The sequence below is a fragment of the Amphiprion ocellaris genome, chromosome 22, assembly GCF_022539595.1.
Source record: "Amphiprion ocellaris isolate individual 3 ecotype Okinawa chromosome 22, ASM2253959v1, whole genome shotgun sequence".
NCBI classification, from domain to species: Eukaryota; Metazoa; Chordata; class Actinopteri; family Pomacentridae; genus Amphiprion; species Amphiprion ocellaris.
Window position 1 is genome coordinate 26,355,037 of NC_072787.1, and position 18,037 is coordinate 26,373,073.

Below are 18,037 nucleotides of genomic sequence, written 5' to 3' on the forward strand. Positions count from 1 at the left end.
AGAATTGCTTAACTTGGCATTGCAAATCATGCAGAATGGACGCTGACTCCCATCACGTTCTGTTATACATGTGAATCCATGTTGTACATATTCGTACGACCACTTTCTTTTTTTGCTCAACATAGTTAGTATGGATTAAAATATTAAGAAAGAAATCACACGACGTACCACCACGACAGTCACAAGTCGATTACTGAGCGCACCAAATTCTCTGCAGCACAGATTGACCAAGCAACGTAGCGTGATCACCTGCAGCCAGTGATGGCCAAGCAGGGCGTGTCATCACCAATCATATGAGTCGACTGTGTCTTGACCGCCGTCGAACCCCTGAGACTGACTCACCGAACCCCTAGGGTTCGATCGAACCCAGGTTAAGAACCACTGGGCTAATTATATATCATATAAATCTGCCTGAATAAATTACATTAAGGTAAAACTCTGCAATATATCAAAAATGAATTAACCCAAATTATATATTTAGGTCAGCACCCTATATTTACTATATTAACTTATCTGACTAAATTAAATACTAAGGTCAAAGCCCTACATTATTATTATTTATGGAAATTTACTTGACAAAATTAATAATTAATTTTAAGACTGGACCTAAAAAATGTTACATAAAATATAAATTCACCTGACTAAAGTAAATATTAGTTTAGAACCTACAATATTATTTATTAGACAAATTTACCAAACAAGTTTAAATAATAAAAATAAGAGTCTACAATATTATTTATGCAAATTTACCTGATTAGTTTAAATATCAAGGTAAAATTTATAGAAATACACGATATTTCCTATAAACTAATCTAAATAAAATATCAAAGTTAAGACATTACCATTTTATTAATTATGCAAATTTACCAATTTACAATTGAAATATTAAAGCCCCTATAATAATAAATAAAACACACGTTTATCTGACTAAATTAAACATTAAGGTGAAGGCCCTACAATAATACTATTTATGCTAATTTACTTGACTAAATTAAGAATTAATATTAAGATAAGACTGAAAAATATTACATAAAATACCAATTCACCTGACTAAGATAAATATTATGGTTAAGACAATACAAAAACATTCATTATATAAATATACTCAAGTTTAAATAATAAAAAATAAAAATAAAATCTACAATATCACTATTCATGCAAATTTACATGACTAATTTAAATATTACAGTGAAGTCCTTATAATAAAACATAAAACACACATGTATCTGACTATATTAAACATTAAGGTTAAGGCTCTACAGTTTCATTTCTTATAAAAATTTACCAAACAAGTTTACATAATATTCTCTAAAAAATAAGATTCTTCAATATTATTATTTATGCAAATTTACCTGACTAAAATAAATTAAAACCTTACCTCACTAAATTAAATATTTAGTACAAAAATCTAAGATATTTATTTTATTAATTTGTATATTCAATACTAAAAATAAAATTCAACAATTACATTTATGCAAATTTACTTGACTAAATTAAATATTAAGTTTAACATCTTTATGCACCAATAACTGTAAATAAATCCTGAGACTAACAGACGTAAAAGACACAGATAGAAAACAACCGAGGCAGGAGCTGAAAGTCGACCAATATGAACATTTATTTCTGGAAAGAAGTTACAAATCGTTTCCAAAGAGTTCCTACTCAGATTATAAGATATGTTAATCTGATTTTACTTTCTTTTTCAGATACAGTCGTTGTAGCAAGGTATGTTTTCTTCTTTTTTTAAAATCCTCTATTCTGTTTTCCTACTGACAGACTGAAGACTGGTGGACTAAAGGACGCTGCGCTATGACTGGACTGACGGGCCTCAGATCGGGACAGTAGGACTTCATCGGTTACAAGTTTCTTCTTCAAACGGCGACATGAGGATGAGGAGGAGCAGCGAGCGGAAAATGTGATGTTCATAATATCGGCTGCAGCGACACACAGCAGACGAGGAGGTAAAGATGCTCGTTTCCCCTGAACAGACCTGCCTCTGACAGCGTGGATGAAGGAAAGTGAAAGAAGACGTTCTAACCTAAAAACTGCACATATCTGAGCTATAAAAGTGTTGAAATTTGGGGGAAAGTAGAGGTTGAAAGCAGAAAAACCTCTACTTTAGGCTGAGTTTCAGGTGGATTAGCTTTGAGCTGCAAAATATTGTGAGATATATATGAGATGTAGCAGCAACCCTTTAGCTGCAAGGATTAGCTGATTAATTAACTGATGGGAAGAAATTAAGTTAATGCATTTTTCAAGCAAAAAACTGGACATATTTCAACCCTAAAAGTGTTGAAATTTTGGGTAAAGTTCAGCTTTTAAAGAAAAAAGTTTACTTTGCTTTGTTTAATTAAATCAGAGCTGAAAAATTTTGTAAAATGTGACGTAGCAGCAACACTTTAGCTGCAAAAATGTGCTGATTAATCTAGTAGATGATGGGAATAATACAAATTACATTTTCAAGCAAAAATGCTAAACATTTGCTGGTTTCAGCTTGTCAGATGTGAGGATTAGCCGTTTTTCTTTGCAAATAATCATCACACTAGACTTTGGAAAGGAATTCTTAAATGCCATAACATCTTTCAAGTATTGTCCTCTTTCTGAATATGATTTAGAAATCTGACACACGGATGTAGAGGCAAGGAAGCGGGAGAAGATTTCCACAAAACCCAAGTGGCATCGCATGAAAGCTGCAGCTCAGATGATCTACCAAACACGTGTCGCATTTTAAACCCTGCTGAATGAGAATTTGCATACAGGAAGATGAAGAATTTCTGCAGACTGGAGCAAATGGACAGTAATCTTAAATGAAAATGTACCTGCTGAGCTGTAAGCCCTGTCTAAAGTCGATGCCTTTCAACTCTCTGCCTGCTGATTTTAATCGAACAAAGCCTCCATTCACGAGCCACGCTGCAGAGCTGCTGGGGTGGAGAGGAACGAAACAAGGAAACAGGACAGTCTGAAAACACCACCATGAAAATCTGGTCATAATAAATAATCCTACTAACTGTTACTGCATAGCTCGGTGAGAAGCAACACCTCGGAAAATAAATAACTTAAATACGCAGCTGGCAGATGGAACTGCATCAGTATGTGCTCTAGCCCTTTTCACAGTTGGCTCATGAGAAAAAATAAATACGACAGAAACACGGAGTTGGTCATTGAGCTCGGCTTGCTGGGCTGCAGGATCACTGACTGCTGAGACGTGCAACTTACGACACCCAGAGAGCTGGAATCTGTTGGAAAACGGCACTTTTAGGGACTTTGCAGTGTCTGAAATAAACACAGAGATGCTATAACTGCTCAGCTTTAGTGACAGAAATCCTTTCAACACTGGCCGGTTGTTTTTCTAGAGTCATTCACAGCTGAGAGGTTTGAGCTCCACTGATAGTAGATTAAATTTATCATGTGAAATATGTAAACAAGCTGAGACATAAACAAACAACAGACCTCAAGCAAGAACCTATAATGTGAACAGATGCATACAAGTGACTATTTTTATAAAGACGAGTGGTTCAGACTTGTCTAGTTTTAAATAACGACAATTTGAATGAATTTGCAGATTAAATGTGATACAAAAATGAGCTAAAACCAAATATAGAATCATCACAAAAGCAGTGCAGCATTCATACTATGTTCTTCATCATTGCTGAATGATTTACTGTAAGGTTTTATGATGTTTTATTGTTATGTTGTAGCAAATCTGAGCTCTATTTCTGACATCTATGGTGCTATAGAAAATAAATCATGTTTAATTTATTTTCACAAAAATGGCATGTTAAATTTGCATACACTCAAAACACAAAAAGCAGTATGTGTACTTCTACTACACAACTCCAGTCAGAAGCCTGTTTCAAAGGAAAACTAGCTTCTGAGTTAGCCATAGCTAGCCTTAGCTGAACCTAAAGCTCAGATTTCCCCATTAGCTGCCATTTACTTTTTGTGACTTTTATGTTATTCTTGTTGTGAAATGTCTTCACACCACAAATTTTAATGCATAAAACTGTAACTAATCTGTACTTTTGCCACAATCTCTGAAATAAAAAGAAAGCTAAGTACACAGCTCAACTCTTAAAGCTATATAAAGTGAAGGCTAGCTGCTGTGGCTAGCCTTAGCTAAAGCTGATGTGAAGTTTAGATTTTCCCTTAACTGACAAACATTTTGGTTATTCAGTCTGTTTTTCACATAAATAAGGCCGCAGCTGAATTTTATTATACAACTGAAGAAAGAAAAGTAGCTAAATGTCTGCTAACGCTAGCTAGCTTAACAGATCTCAGCAGCTGCCATCTCATTTTTTGCCTCTTGTGACTTATGTGATTTAGTGGTTAAATTATCTTTAAATCACGTATTTTGATCTATTAATTTGTAACTCATCTGCACATTTACTGTACTCTGCCACAGAAAAAAGGCTAAACTATGAAAGCTACATCAAGTGAAAGCTAGCTATTGAGATAGCAGCAGCTAGCCTTAGCTAAAGCTAAAGTCAACTTTAGTTTTTGGTTCTTCCTCACTTGTTATTGGCAAATGAAAAAAAGTCAATTTTAATAAACTGATAAACATTTTGACTATTAATTTAATTTTTATTATTCATAAATAAGGCATCAGCTCAGTCTGTTCATAATGGAGAAGAAATAAAAGTAGCTAAAAGTCTGCTAACTAGTTCTGAGACATAAAGTTCTACAACCACGTTATTCCTTCAAGCTGTGGACTGTAAAGTAAATTTTCTTCAACGAGCTGGTTGAAATGGATCAGAAAGCTGAGGAGGAAACAGTTTGCTGGTACACGATTATCCAAAAGCAGTGTGGTATCTGCATTTTTAGATCATGTGTGGGTTTTATGGCAATGGTTTTTTGGATAAGATCAGTTTAAGACTGTTGTCCAGCATGAAAATCATCTTTTTTTTCCTCAGTGCTTGTGTGGTAACAGCTCTTAGGTTTACATCAAACCTTTACATATTTATTTCTGTCAGAGTACAGCTGTAATATTAATATGTTCTAAACCTTTCAGGTGCTCTATTATCATTGGAGTGTAAAAAAGTTCTTGCATGAGGTCCAGTGTTTCCTAATGTTTAAACTCGTTGGTTATTTAATAGTTTATCCACCAGAAAGTTGATTTCAGACACTGTGGAAAGTCTCCAGTGGTACAGCGTGTTGTAATACTGGGGCTGCTGGGAGGGTGGAAGCTGTTAAACTGTGCATCTAGACACAATCACAACCAATAAAGTGCAGGGAATGTAGACGAGGCCGAGTGAAGCACTGCTGCTCTGAAATGAAGACCCTTGTTTCCTAAACTGTGAAGTCGAACGTCGTCGCCGGTTTAGTAAACGAAGAATGAACCCAAACACACAAACATTTCCTCTGAAAGTGTGAGTATGAGGAGGGATGGCGGGGCACAGAAAGACTCGCTGATGCTTTGTTGTACCAACATGAGCACAGTTTGGTGCATATCTGGAAGGAAAGAGCAGAATTATCAGACTAAAAGCTGGAACGCACTGGAAGCGGGAACTGAATTCATGAATTTATAATGTGACAGTTGACAGCTGGAAGCAGATGGAAGCATCAGCAGCATCTGGAACTTCGCCATAATATCTGTTTATTGGTCTCTACAGTTGGCTTCGTACACTCAGAGAGGCTATAAAGTGAACTACACTACCGTATATAGTGTTATATTCTGTTTATATACCTGATTGTAAGCTTGCTGTTATATATCTTAGAGGGCATTTTGACTTTTACTAATCTATTCCTCAACAAGAGCAACTTGGGTAGAGATACACAGGATCTGTAAAGGTGAAGCCTTAAGAAGGAACCTCACTGGAGTAAGATGTGTGATGCAGGTGAGTCTCAATTATCGGATGAATGTGACGCTTCCAGTGCGTTTCTGCATTCGGCCTGACTGAACAGCCTAGATACAGTAGGTGAGTAGTAGAACAGGAAACCGACCACAGTCCGAACAGAAACCGGCAGAATGAAACCTTTTTTTCTCCTCTCCATTATTATTTTTCCTTGATTTTCTGAGAAAGCTAATTCTGAAAATGTTCAAGCTGACCGTTAAAGTGCCGCCATTGCCTTCATTAGGAAGAGCAACTCTACGGCCACATCTCCCTCACCTGAAGGGAAGTGCTGGTCTCTAGGTTAAAAGCCTCAGAGTCTCCCACCTGTGAACACCTGAACCCCCAGCGGAGACCTCGGTCTCTGAACAGTGCATTCCCAGCTGTAGAAAAGGAGGCGTGTTGCAGCAGACCTCAGCTGCAGCGTCTCACGTGCTCTAGCACATACTCTGGGAAGTGCAGACTGCACACTTGCAGACCGTCCAGTTTGCAAGGCATCCTGGGATACTCGTCCTCCTTCCACTTGTTCTCGTCGGGGTCGAAGGTGAGGATGGAGTCACTGTAGTGGCCGTTGTAACACAGGCCGCCCAGCACCATGATCTGCCTGTCCAACACCGCCACCCCGTGGCCGCTGCGGCCGATGGGCATGGAGGCCAGGATGGTCCACTCGTCGGTCTCCGGGTCGTACACCTCTGTGGACGGGCAGCCCTGCGACTCGAAGGATGCCCGCAGGATCACGCACACGCCTCCGAACACGTACAGCTTCCCGTTGTGGGAGATCATCTTGTGGAAGCAGCGTGCGTAGTTCATTTTGGATTTGTTCTCCCAGCAGCTGGCGTGGGTTCCGGGAAGCAGCGGGTTTCGGCCGGCACGTGTTCTGTGAGAGTCCGATCCGCCCGAGCTCCCACTGCCACCGCCTCCGGCCTCCCGCCCCGGGTCGAACACACACACCTGTTTGGAGGTGGAGGAGGACGTGATGCCGCCTGTGATGTACAGTTTACCGTTCAGAACCGTCCCCTCATGGCCGTACTTGTTGACGGGGTATGGGTCCACGAACTCCCAGCGGTCCTCCGTGATGTCGTAGCGCTCCGTGGAGTAGAAGGTCTCGTCTCGCGTGCGGCCCGCCACCGCATAAATAAACTTACCGATGACACCGACAGCAAACTCTGACCTGCAAACAACAAACACCATGAATGAATAATTAATCAGTAGAAGGTCGGAGAGCGTCTGAAACATCACCTTCAGATTAACGTAACGTGACATGAATACACAGAAAAGATCACAGAAGAAGAAAAAGAAACATTGCAAGAACTAGGGATGGACTGATTAGCATGGCTGATATTTGGCATGTTTCTGATAATTTGTATCGTTATTGTTATAGGCTGATTATTGATAAATTAAATGCGCTACTACAGGTCTGATACAGCCTTTTTTCTTTGTCTGTTTCACTCTGTGGTCTCAGAAATGTCTCTAAGCAAACACTTTACAAAAAACACAAACCAGGAAATTAGCTTCTCTTACAATGACTAATGCTATGCTAACGGCTAGCGGCTAAGCTAGAAGGCAGCCACAGATTAACCTGAAACAGAGTCTATAAAACAATAATTAACAATGTTTCAAGATCTGGACCGTAGTGGGCAATAAAAGTGACAGAAAAGTGAAAACAAACTGTTCCAAATACCAGTTATCTGCCTTTCCTGATTATCAATACTCAACACTGGCCCTGGAACCCCCCATCAGTCAATCCCTAGTCAGAACTGTTGAAGGTAGAAGCTCTGGACGCTCTAACCTGGGAACAGACATGTCCGCCATGCGTAGCCACGAGTTCTGCCGGGGGTCGTAGCGGTAGACTTTGGAGGAGGCGTGAAACTCCCCGTCGGGTCCGAGCTCCTCTCCGCCCAGCAGGAAGGCAAAGTTGTTGACGATGGCGAGGCAGTCGGGTCGCAGAGGCACCTGAGGGCCCTCCAGCTCCCACCACACCTGAGAGACACCAGTTAGCACCAGTTAGTGACAGCACGCTAGTCAATCAAAATAACCTGGATTGGAAAGGCAAAAACACCAAAATGGCACCATTTATCAGTCAGAAATCGGGAATTGGTTGATTTTTTTGCGAATGTTCTTAAAGAAAATATTAGAAGTTTTACTGATATATATGGAATCACTTTGATATTTTTAGGATTTTTTTGGAAGATTTTTACTCATTTTTTGAAAGTATTCACAAGAATTTTCTTGCCAAATTTGGGGGATTTTTTGCAGAATTTTTGGATTATTTCCAGACAAGGAAACAATATTTTTTGGTGCCCGTAAATGAGGACAACGGGAGGGTTAAGATCCAAAGATTTTCCCATTAGCTTTTCCAAAGAAAAACACCAAAGCCTCACATTTTACAACAAATACTAACATTTGTGTTCAGATTAGAGCAGATTCAGGAGCAGTGATGAAACTAAAACTGAATCTAAAACTGATTGGTCCACCTTGGGTCGCTGCAGCAGCAGGATCTTGCTGTTGACCATGCTGTGGCCGATCATCCCCCTGAAGACGGCGGTCTGCGGTCGGACCGAGCGGATACGGTTGGAGCGGGTTTCCACCAGAGGCTGCTGGTTGACATCGTGGAAGTAGCTGAGTGCCTGGTCCACCTCCTGCCTCAGCTGTCTGGAGTAGCGGTAGAACTCTGATGTCTTCACCTGCAGCAGGAAGGAAGAAAAAACCTGGAGGTAAAACGTCTGTTCTACACAGTGTTCTACAAACAGTGAGACATTATGGGGAATTTATGTTTTATTGGTGCTGTTTTAACTGTTAATGGTCTTTTTAATGTTCTGTGGTTTGTTTTATTGTCTTTTGTCAACTTATAGTCTTTTTAATGCCTTAGTTTTGCTTTTTTGTTTTAAATTCTGCTTCTTTTTTGTAAATGTTTATTTATATAATAAAATATTTTATTTCTTTTGTTATTTGTTGTCAAGCTATATTGTATTTTAAATGTCTTACTGTCACTTTTTTTGTTTTAAATGTTGCTTTTTTAATGTTTTATTGTCTTTTCTAATGTTTTATTGCTTTTTTCCATTCATGGTCTTTTTCAGTGTTTCATTGTTGCTTTTTAATGTTTTATTGATTTTTAAATGTTTGTTTTTTTATTGCTTTTATAATGTTTATTGTGTTTATTAGTGTTTTATTGTTGCTTTTAAATGTTTTTTTGACTTTTCTAAAGTTTTATCATTGCTTTTTTAATATGTACAGCCTCTTCTAATGTTTATTGTCTCTTGCTTTTTATCATGTTTCATTGTCTTTTTGTGAAGTTTTATTTATTTTTTCTAATGTTTTATTGTCTTTTTCTGAAGTCTTACTTTCTTTTTTAATGTTTTATTGCTGCTTATTAAATAACTATGCTCTTCCCTAAAGTTTTATTGTTAGTTTTTTTAATATTTACACTCTTTTCAAATGTTTTTTTCTCTTTTCTAATGTTTTATTGCGGCTTTTTCAGTGTTTTTTGTCTTTTCTAATGTTTTATTTAACCTTACATTTATATACTTTATACATTTACATACCCTTAAATTGCCCCCAAGGGACTTTTTTTTAATAGAATTGAATTAGTCTTTATGTCATATGCTTGCTTTCTTCATGTTTCATGGTCACGTTTTAATGTTTTATTGCTGCTTTTTAAATATTTACAGCCTTTTCTAATACTTTATTGTTATTTCTAATGTTTTATTGTTGCTTTTTCAATAGTTTTTGTCTTTTCTAATGTTTTATTTACCCTTTTATTTATATACTCTATACATTTATATATCCTTAAATTACCCCCAGGGGACAATTTAAGTTCTTCGAATTTAATTGCTTTCTTTTAAAATGTTTTATGGTCACTTTATGAATGTTATATTGTTGCTTTTAAATGTTTTGAAGGTGAACCCAAGCATACAGATGGTAGAAGTACTGGTTGTCAAGCTCCACTGACATCAGAGAGATTTAGTTTTGACTGTCTACCTATTAAATCAACAAACAGTCCAAGTGTATCGTGGACTCACCTTCTCGAAGATGTTGGCGGGCGTCATGAGGCAGAAGCGGATGGACTGTACGATGGTGTCCGTGTGCCTCCAGCGTCGTCGGTCGTGTCGCAGCCACGCCTGCACGGCTTCGTACAGCTCGATTTCTGGGAAGCGGCTCAGAGCGTCGCTGTTCAGGTACGCCTGGTCCAGAAGAAGAAAAACTGGAAGTGAGACTGGAAGACGGTTTATCTGCATCTCACTGAGCTTTGGTTTTACTTTTCCCTCTGAGTGAAGCTTCATTTGTACCTCCCATCAGTCTAAATATGTTCCACACAAAGCTGATAAACAGTGTTTCTATTCATGAAAGAATCTGTGTAATAACGTTGACATGTGTAATACTGTCATTTCTATAATGAGTACTCATGTATATTTTGATTTCTGTTTGCTAAATGTTTGCATCTGTCTGACTTTGCTGCTGTAAAACTGCAAATTTCCGCACCGTGGGATTAATAAAGGCTCATCTCATCTTACCTCGTTTCACATTATTTTATGTTTTTGTTCTTATTTTATCTCATCTCGTCATCTTATCTTACTTTATTTCATGTTGTCTTCTCTCATTATTTTATCTCATCGTATCTTATCTCATTTTATGTCATTGTATCTTCTTATCTCATTTTATCTCATCTCATTTTCTTATTTATATCATCGTATCTGATCTCATTTTATCTCATTGTATCTTATCTAATTTTATCTCATTTCATTTTCTTATTTATAATCATCTCATCGTATCTTATCTCATCTTATTCTACCTTATCTCATCCCATATCCCATCTTATCTTATCTCATTTAATCTCATCTCATTTTATCTTATCTTGTCCCATCTTATATCATCTCATCTCAGTCTCATTTTTTTCCTCATTGTATCATATCTTATCTCATCTTATTTTATCCTATCTAATTTTATTTTCTTATCTTACATCATCTCATCCCATCCCAGCTCATCTTATCTCATCTTAACTCATTTCATTTTATCTCATCTTTTGTCATCTTATTTAATCTAACTGTATCTTATCTCATCTTATTTTATCCTATCAAATCTTATTTTCGTATTTATGTTATCTCATTGTATCTTATTTTAACTTATCACTTTTTATTTTAGCTCATCTTATATCATCTTATTTTATCTCATCTTATCCCATCTCATCTGATCGTATCTTATCTTACATCATTTCATCTTATCTCTTACTATTTTATTTTCTCTCATTGCATCTTATCTCATCTTATCTTCTTTCATCTCATTTCATCTCATTTTATTTTTATCTTATCTCATCCCATCTTATCTCATGCTTTCTCATCTCATTATATGTTATCTGATCTCATCTCATCTCAGTGTCTTACACTAATTCCAGTAAATCAGACAAAGATGTTGACGAACAGACTAAAGTGTTGGACAGCCTGAACACAGGCTGTGTGAGTGTATTTATAAATCCATCAATCTGCCCAGACCAACCTGCAGTCTTTCCAGGCTGAGGTAGGACAGAAAGTCTGCTCGGCTCATGAGGGGGACGAAGTTGTCGAGCAGGAAGTTGTCGAGCTGCTCCTGGACGCCCTCCACGCCCACGCTGAAGTCCTCCAGGAGGCGCATGACCTCGGCGCAGTTCTCCAGGCAGATCTTGGCGAGCAGGAAGGAGCAGCAGAACTCCACCGCCTCTGTCAGCTGGACGTACATGGCCGCCTGCGAGGGACGGCGAGAGGTGAGGGTTTCCGCGTCGGCTCCGGTTCAAACACAGACGTTCACATAAGGCGGCTCAGTTACCTGCAGGATCTCCTGGACGGTGGGCATGCTGAGCTCCAGGGAGCCGTAGTACATGAAGCGCAGGATGTGGCCGAAGCCGGCGGCCGTCAGCCCCTTCATGTGGATCTTGTCCTGATCCCGCTCCCTCATGTCTGCCGTGAACATGACCCGGAAGTAGTCGCTCTGGGTGGCCAGGAGCGCCTTGTGGGCCTGGAGGAGGGAGGAAGACACCAGGCAGGCGGGGATTAAAACACAGCATATTTTAGAGTGTGAAGACGGATTTTAAAGTGTTTATTTTATAGTAATAAGACGTATATTATAGTGTTTATTTTATAGTATTCAGATGCATTTTATAGTGTTCAGATGTATTTTATACTGTTAAGATACATTTCATAGTGTCAAGATGAATTGTATAGTGTTTATTTCATAGTATTAAGATGTATTTACAGTGTTAAGGAGTACTTTATAGAGTTAGGAATAATTTTAAAGTGTTTATTTTACAGTATGAAGGCATATATTATAGCAATAAGAAGTATTTTATAGTATTAAGATGTATTTTATAGTTCTAAGATGTAATTTATAGCATTAAGACGTATTTTATAATGTTTATTTTAGTTTTAAGATGTATTTTAGAATATTAAAACGTATATTTCAGCGTTTATACTTTTAAAAATAATTTTAAGATGTATTGTATAGTGTTAAGACATATTTTATAGTGTTAATTTCATAGTATTAATATGTATTTATAGTGTTAAAGTGCATTTTATTGTGTTATGAAGTATTTCATAGCATATATTTTGTAGTTTTAAGACATACTCTATAGTATTAAGACTTATTTTATAGTGTTAAGGCGTATTTTATTGAGTTAAGAAGTATGCTATAGCATTTATTTTATAGTATTAAGACGTATTTCTTAGTATTAGGACTTATTTTATAGTGTTGAGAAGTATTTCAAAGTGTTTATTTTAAAGTGCGAGCTTAGGTGGGTCAAATCTTGAATAGATTGTCGTACAACAGCTAAAGACTTCAAAAACATAATTTTTGACATGGAGAACCATTATTTTTTGGTATTAAAATGTAAAAACATGGAGGTTTCAGTGAGTTTTTTTGTGTCTGGACCACATTAAACCAGATCCAGATTAAAGCCAGCGAACTTTGGTGGGTTAAATCTTGAATAGATTGTCGTAAAGCGGCTAAAGACGCCATAAAACACAATTTTTTTATATGGAAAACCACTATTTTCTGTTTAGAAATGTAAAAACATGGAGATTTTAGTGCATTGTGTTGCATCTGGACTACTTCAGATCCAGATCAAAAACTTCTATGCTTAGATGGGTCAACTCTTGAACAGACTGTCGTACAACAGCTAAAGACGCCATAAAACCTCATTTTTGATATAGAAAGACATTATTTTTTGGTGTTAGAATGTAAAACCATGGAGATTTTAGTGCATTGTGTTGCATCTGGACTACTTCAGATCCAGATCAAAAACTTCTATGCTTAGATGGGTCAACTCTTGAACAGACTGTCGTACAACAGCTAAAGACGCCATAAAACCTCATTTTTGATATAGAAAGACATTATTTTTTGGTGTTAGAATGTAAAACCATGGAGATTTTAGTGCGTTATTTTGCATCTGGACCACTTTAGACCTGCTCCAGATCAAAAACCTCCATGCTTAGATGGGTCAAATCTAGATTACATCACATTTTTGTACTAACAGTTTTTACTGGTACAAGCCGGATCCATGAAGACCCCATCCAGGAACCAGTGGACCCAAAGGATCCAGTAACAGGACCCTGTAGAAGTCCCATGTTTACAGACAATGATCAGAGCAGTTCTGGCAGCAGCTGTAGGTGGTTTTAATGTTGTGTGTTTTATTCTGGTACCTGGAAGTGGTGTTCCTCTATCAACAGTGTGACATCCAGCAGCAGACGCTCCTCATACAGCGCCCGGAAGCCAGATGACACGCTCCCATCGTGCACCTGGGACAGGTACACCTCCACATCCGCCCCCGACATAACACACCTGGAGGCAGGAGGGAGGGAGAGTTCAGGAATCTGAGCTGCTGCCGCCTTGGTACCGACATAAAGGACGGACACCGAAACATGAACTCAGCACGCACAAAGACGTTAACGCCTCTCAGAGGAAAAGGATTTGTTGTGAGAGCTCAGCTGAAAACAGAAAGTCAGAGGCAGGGCATTCGACAGGACACTCAGATTTAACCCTCATGTCGTCCTGCGGGTCAAAATTGACCCGGTTTAAAGTTTGAAAATGTGGAAAAATATATATATTTTCACAGTGAAACTTCTGATGTCCACATTTTCAACATTTTTGGGAAATCTTTGAACATTTTTTGGTGGAAAAAAGAAAAGTTAAAAATGATTCTTAAGAACATTCACATCAAAATCAACCAAAATCCAGCAAAATTTGCCGGATTTTGGTTGATTTTGATGTGAATGTTCATAAAGAAAATATTAGAAGTTTTACTGATATATATGTAATCACTTTAGATATTTTTAGGATTTTTTTTTGGAAGATTTTTACAAATTTTTTGAAAAGATTTACAAGATTTTTCTTGTCAAATTTGGGAGATTTTTTAAAAATAAAACTTTTAAGGAATTATTGGAATTTTCTTCCTGAAGGTTTTGCAAATTTTCAGAAATTTGGGGAATTTCTTTTCTTGAATTTTTGGATTTTTTTCAGACAAGGAAGCAATATTTTTTGGTGCCCATAAATGAGGACAACAGGAGGGTTAAAAGCTCAGCACTTCTGCTGTTACTCCTCACCGTACGGTCCGCCAACACACCGGGGAAAAACACCGTCAGACAGAGGGAAAAGAAAAGAGAAAGAAGAGAAATGTGTACAAAGAACAGCCTCACTGAGAACACACAGAACCACATGTGTAGTAAGAAAACAAACACACACATCATCACTCATAGAGAACGTAAACACACACAGCACTCACCTCTGATTGGCCACGGGCATGTCAGAGGGGGTTGTCCGAGCCAATCAGAGGACAGTGCCCCTTGTGTCCAGTGGATGCTAACAAAGTCCCTTTTCTGAGCGTCAATCACCTGGACGACAAAGCCAACACAACCGCCACATTAAAGCATGAACATCTTCAGTCACACGGCCATAAGTATGCGAACGCTCAGGCTGCAGCTGCACCACAAACCGTCCGCATACTTCTGACTGCATTGTTTATGTCAACAAAATGTGGCAAAACAATCAGAACGGCAGAGAAAATCAGTCCGGTTACCAACATTATGAAGTAAACATTAGCTGTTATTAAGCTAATTCCAGTTTCTTGTAGTTTTTTATCAAATTTTAATCGACTTTGCTGCAACTCGTGAAGAGGGATGAAACGTAATGTATCTGACAGATGTGAAAATACTGAATTAAAACACCAACATCGTCATAAACTGGAATTAGTTTAATTTAATCTGACAACCAAACACTGTGTGAAGGCATTAGATAGAGGAGTGGGACAGAAAAGCGGGTCAAACTTAAAGATGCATCTGCTACAAAACTTTACTTCTTTTCCTGAGAGTAAGTTAGTTTTACTACTTAGACAAAATTAAAATATCCACTCTTTCTCAGGTTAGGGCTATTATTTACCACTACCGACTTTATACGACTTTGAATCAACCTCAGCTCCACAGCGTAAGCTAAAGTTGACGATTTTTTTACGAGGAAACTGCAGCACTTTGGGGGTTTTGCATTCAGAGGATTAAACCTTTAACCTCTTTTCAATCTTAAACTACAGGAGCTGAAGCAGCAGACGGTCAGGAGGAGTCACATGATGCTTTAGACTGACAGAAAGCAGTTTGTTTGTTTGTGTTTGGCGTTGCGGAGCGTTAAAGTCATACCTTTTGGAGCCCGGGCGAACAATCACAGGCTTTGACGGCTGAGCGCTAATGGGCCGCTCGCATTTCCTGTGTTTATGTTTCCCTGGTTCTAACAGAAGAGGCAGAAAGAGACGGATTAGACGAGGAAAAAACAAAAAGATCATCAGATCAATCAGAAGCAGTTTAAGAATTAGAGCTCAGGTTGTTTCTAAATACACAGAAAAGCAAATATCAGCAACAAAACACATCTGGGACAAGAAACTAAAAATAAACAACACATTTTGCTTTTCTTTTACAGGTTTCACACTAATACTGTCATTTTTTTGGAGGTAGGTCTAAAGAAATTAAACATTTAGGGTCTGAAATTGCTTCCAAATTCTAAACAGAAATGTGAAAAAAACTTATGTGACAGTCACACAAGAAATAAGTTTCAAATTGATTTCAATCTATAGGACAGAAGCTTGATTTTAACACATTATATTGCAAATTAAAACACAATATCTCAACTATAATGAACTATCTTCCAGATTAGTTGTTTGTTTTGTCTACAAAATGAAAAAAATGGGTGAAAAAAGTCACAATCACATTTTAAAAAGTGCGTTTTTGGTCCAAAACCTCATTTATCACAAGGAAAACTAACAAATCCTCACATTTAAACAGCAGCAAAATGTAAATATTCAACAGTTTTTGCTGATAAATTATCCTAAAATTTGCCATAATCTAATTTTCGATTACTTAACACTTTGTACTGTACTTTAATACTCATACAGAGTGGGCAGGGAAATGTAAAACGACTGTTCTCAAGGCTGTGAATAACAACAACCTTCAGTTATTTTATTACATCAAAAGCCAGGAAATCCGTCAAATTGTAGTATGGTACTTTTTTCCTCTAACAAGTGCATCGGTTGACCATTTAATCATTTCAATATTAGTCTCCAGAACCTCTATATGTAAAAGGATTAAAGTGGAAGTTCAGTTACTAGAGGTTCGGTGAGGTTCAGTGACTACTTCTGGGTGAAATAAGAACATATTTAACAGACTACAGCTCTATAAATCAGTGTGAATCGAGGTGTCATCAAATTGTTGTTTGATATTTTGTTCCTCTAACAAATGCATCAGTTGACCATCTCACAATTTAAAAATTAGTCTGCAAAACCTCTGGGTGTAAAAGCATTAATGTGGAAGTTAAGTTACGAGAGTTGAAGTGAGGTTCAGTGACTACTTCTGGGTGAAATCAGCTCTCTAAATCAGTTTAAATCACTGTCTAGTTTCCCATTAGTAAGTCGATTCCTCTTTGTTTGAGCTTCAGGTGTCATATTTGATCAACAGCCATGAATCCATCAACTTGTTTGGTGATTTTTCTCAAACAAATCCGTCAGTTGACCATTTAATCATTTCAATATTAGTCCACACAACCTGGAAGGATTAAACAATAAATATGAAGTTAAGTTACTAGAGTTGAAGTGAGGTTAAGTGACTACTTCTGGGTGAAATCAGGACATATCTAACAGACTACAGCTCTCCATATTGGTGTGAATTGAGGTGTAGTTTCCTCTGACTATCACTGACCAGAAAAACAACAACAGGTTGACAGATTAAAACCAGAGCAGCTCAGAGTCTTGCTAACTAACTTATTAAACAGCTGTTAGTCACCGTACAGCCTCAGTTGTGGGTCAGAGCCTCGCTGTAAACTTGTGTTTGTGTTTCCTTACAGTCATGACAACAAGGTGGGCAGAGCTATGCTAAAGGCTAACATCTTTACAGAGAGGCTAACGGCGGGTTAAACTGCTTTTACACCGACATGAGGAGCCCTGCAGCGGGTTAGACAGCCGGGCTATGTCGGCTTCTTGAGTTTTTATCAGACAGAAGTGAGCTACATGAAGAGATTAAAGCCCCAAAACAAAGGCAGCTCCGACGGCTCCCTGTCAGCTCTGGTGCTACAGCCCAACATGCTAGCTGCTCCTTTACAGGATTTCTAGGAGGAAAACGTTAAAAACTGAAATATTTGGCTCCGCAGTGAGCTACCAGGCGGTTAAATCAACTGTCACGACTCTCGGCTGCGGTGACAGGAGCTACGGGGGTTGGTCCGACACCTGCTCCGCCGAGGAGCAGCGTTAGCTCAGCGGCTAAATCCAGCCGTCTCACCTCGGCGGTGCGAATCCCCACAACCCCTCTTGGACCAGGCAGCTCTGGCTCCGTCGGACATGAAGTTGCAGGTTCGATTCCGGGATCAGGAGAGCGGCGGGCAGCGGTGCACTGCCATGGTGTCGGTACCGTCCATCCGCCAAGACGAAGAGACCCCCCGCACGGCTCCGAGGTGACGGTACCGAGCCTCAGAGATCCACAGGCTCTGCGGCCGCCATCTTCTGCACCGGCGTCATTTCCCTTCTGGGCGGAACTGAAGGGCGGAGAGGAGCCGCAGCGGAGAGGGTCGACCCGCCAGATGGACCGATACTACAGGAAAATACAACAGATCATTCATAGAAACTGCTAAAAGTTTAAAATAATATACCAAAAAAACATAAAAAAATAATTCAACGCCATATCTTCGTTTTTTTTTAATGCACTGCTGAGTAGTTTAAT

The 18,037-nt window shown here is 38.4% G+C and overlaps 1 protein-coding gene across 2 annotated transcripts; it reads right to left on the reverse strand.

Moving 5' to 3' along the window:
• Positions 1 to 1,594: 1,594 nt before the first annotated feature.
• On the reverse strand, positions 1,595 to 17,869 carry klhl15 (kelch-like family member 15). 2 transcript variants are annotated; one of them, XM_035942152.2, is made up of 10 exons: positions 17,600 to 17,652; positions 15,476 to 15,563; positions 14,572 to 14,680; positions 13,493 to 13,631; positions 11,625 to 11,813; positions 11,319 to 11,543; positions 9,848 to 10,009; positions 8,303 to 8,512; positions 7,618 to 7,808; positions 1,595 to 6,999 (listed from the first exon to the last, which is right to left on the reverse strand). In XM_035942152.2, exons 3-10 carry the CDS (start codon positions 14,589 to 14,591, stop codon positions 6,243 to 6,245), a joined length of 1,893 nt encoding a protein of 630 aa, XP_035798045.1. In that variant the 5' UTR covers positions 14,592 to 14,680; positions 15,476 to 15,563; positions 17,600 to 17,652; the 3' UTR covers positions 1,595 to 6,242. The 2 variants fall into 2 exon arrangements, with proteins under 2 accessions (XP_035798045.1, XP_023152331.1); XM_023296563.3 differs by lacking the exon at positions 14,572 to 14,680 and having other exon boundaries at positions 17,600 to 17,869.
• Between the last annotated feature and the right edge of the window lie 168 nt (positions 17,870 to 18,037).

Bases quoted from the DNA above. Each gene is read 5' to 3' on its own strand.
- klhl15 (XM_023296563.3), bottom strand. From the start codon at position 17,660: ATGTCCGACGGAGCCAGAGCTGCCTGGTCCAAGAGGGGTTGTGGGGAT. The intron at 11,814-13,492 runs GTACCAGAATAA...TCCCTCCTCCAG, and splicing joins TAGAGGAACACCACTTCCAG to GCCCACAAGGCGCTCCTGGC. The intron at 11,544-11,624 runs GTAACTGAGCCG...CGTCCCTCGCAG, and splicing joins CCGTCCAGGAGATCCTGCAG to GCGGCCATGTACGTCCAGCT.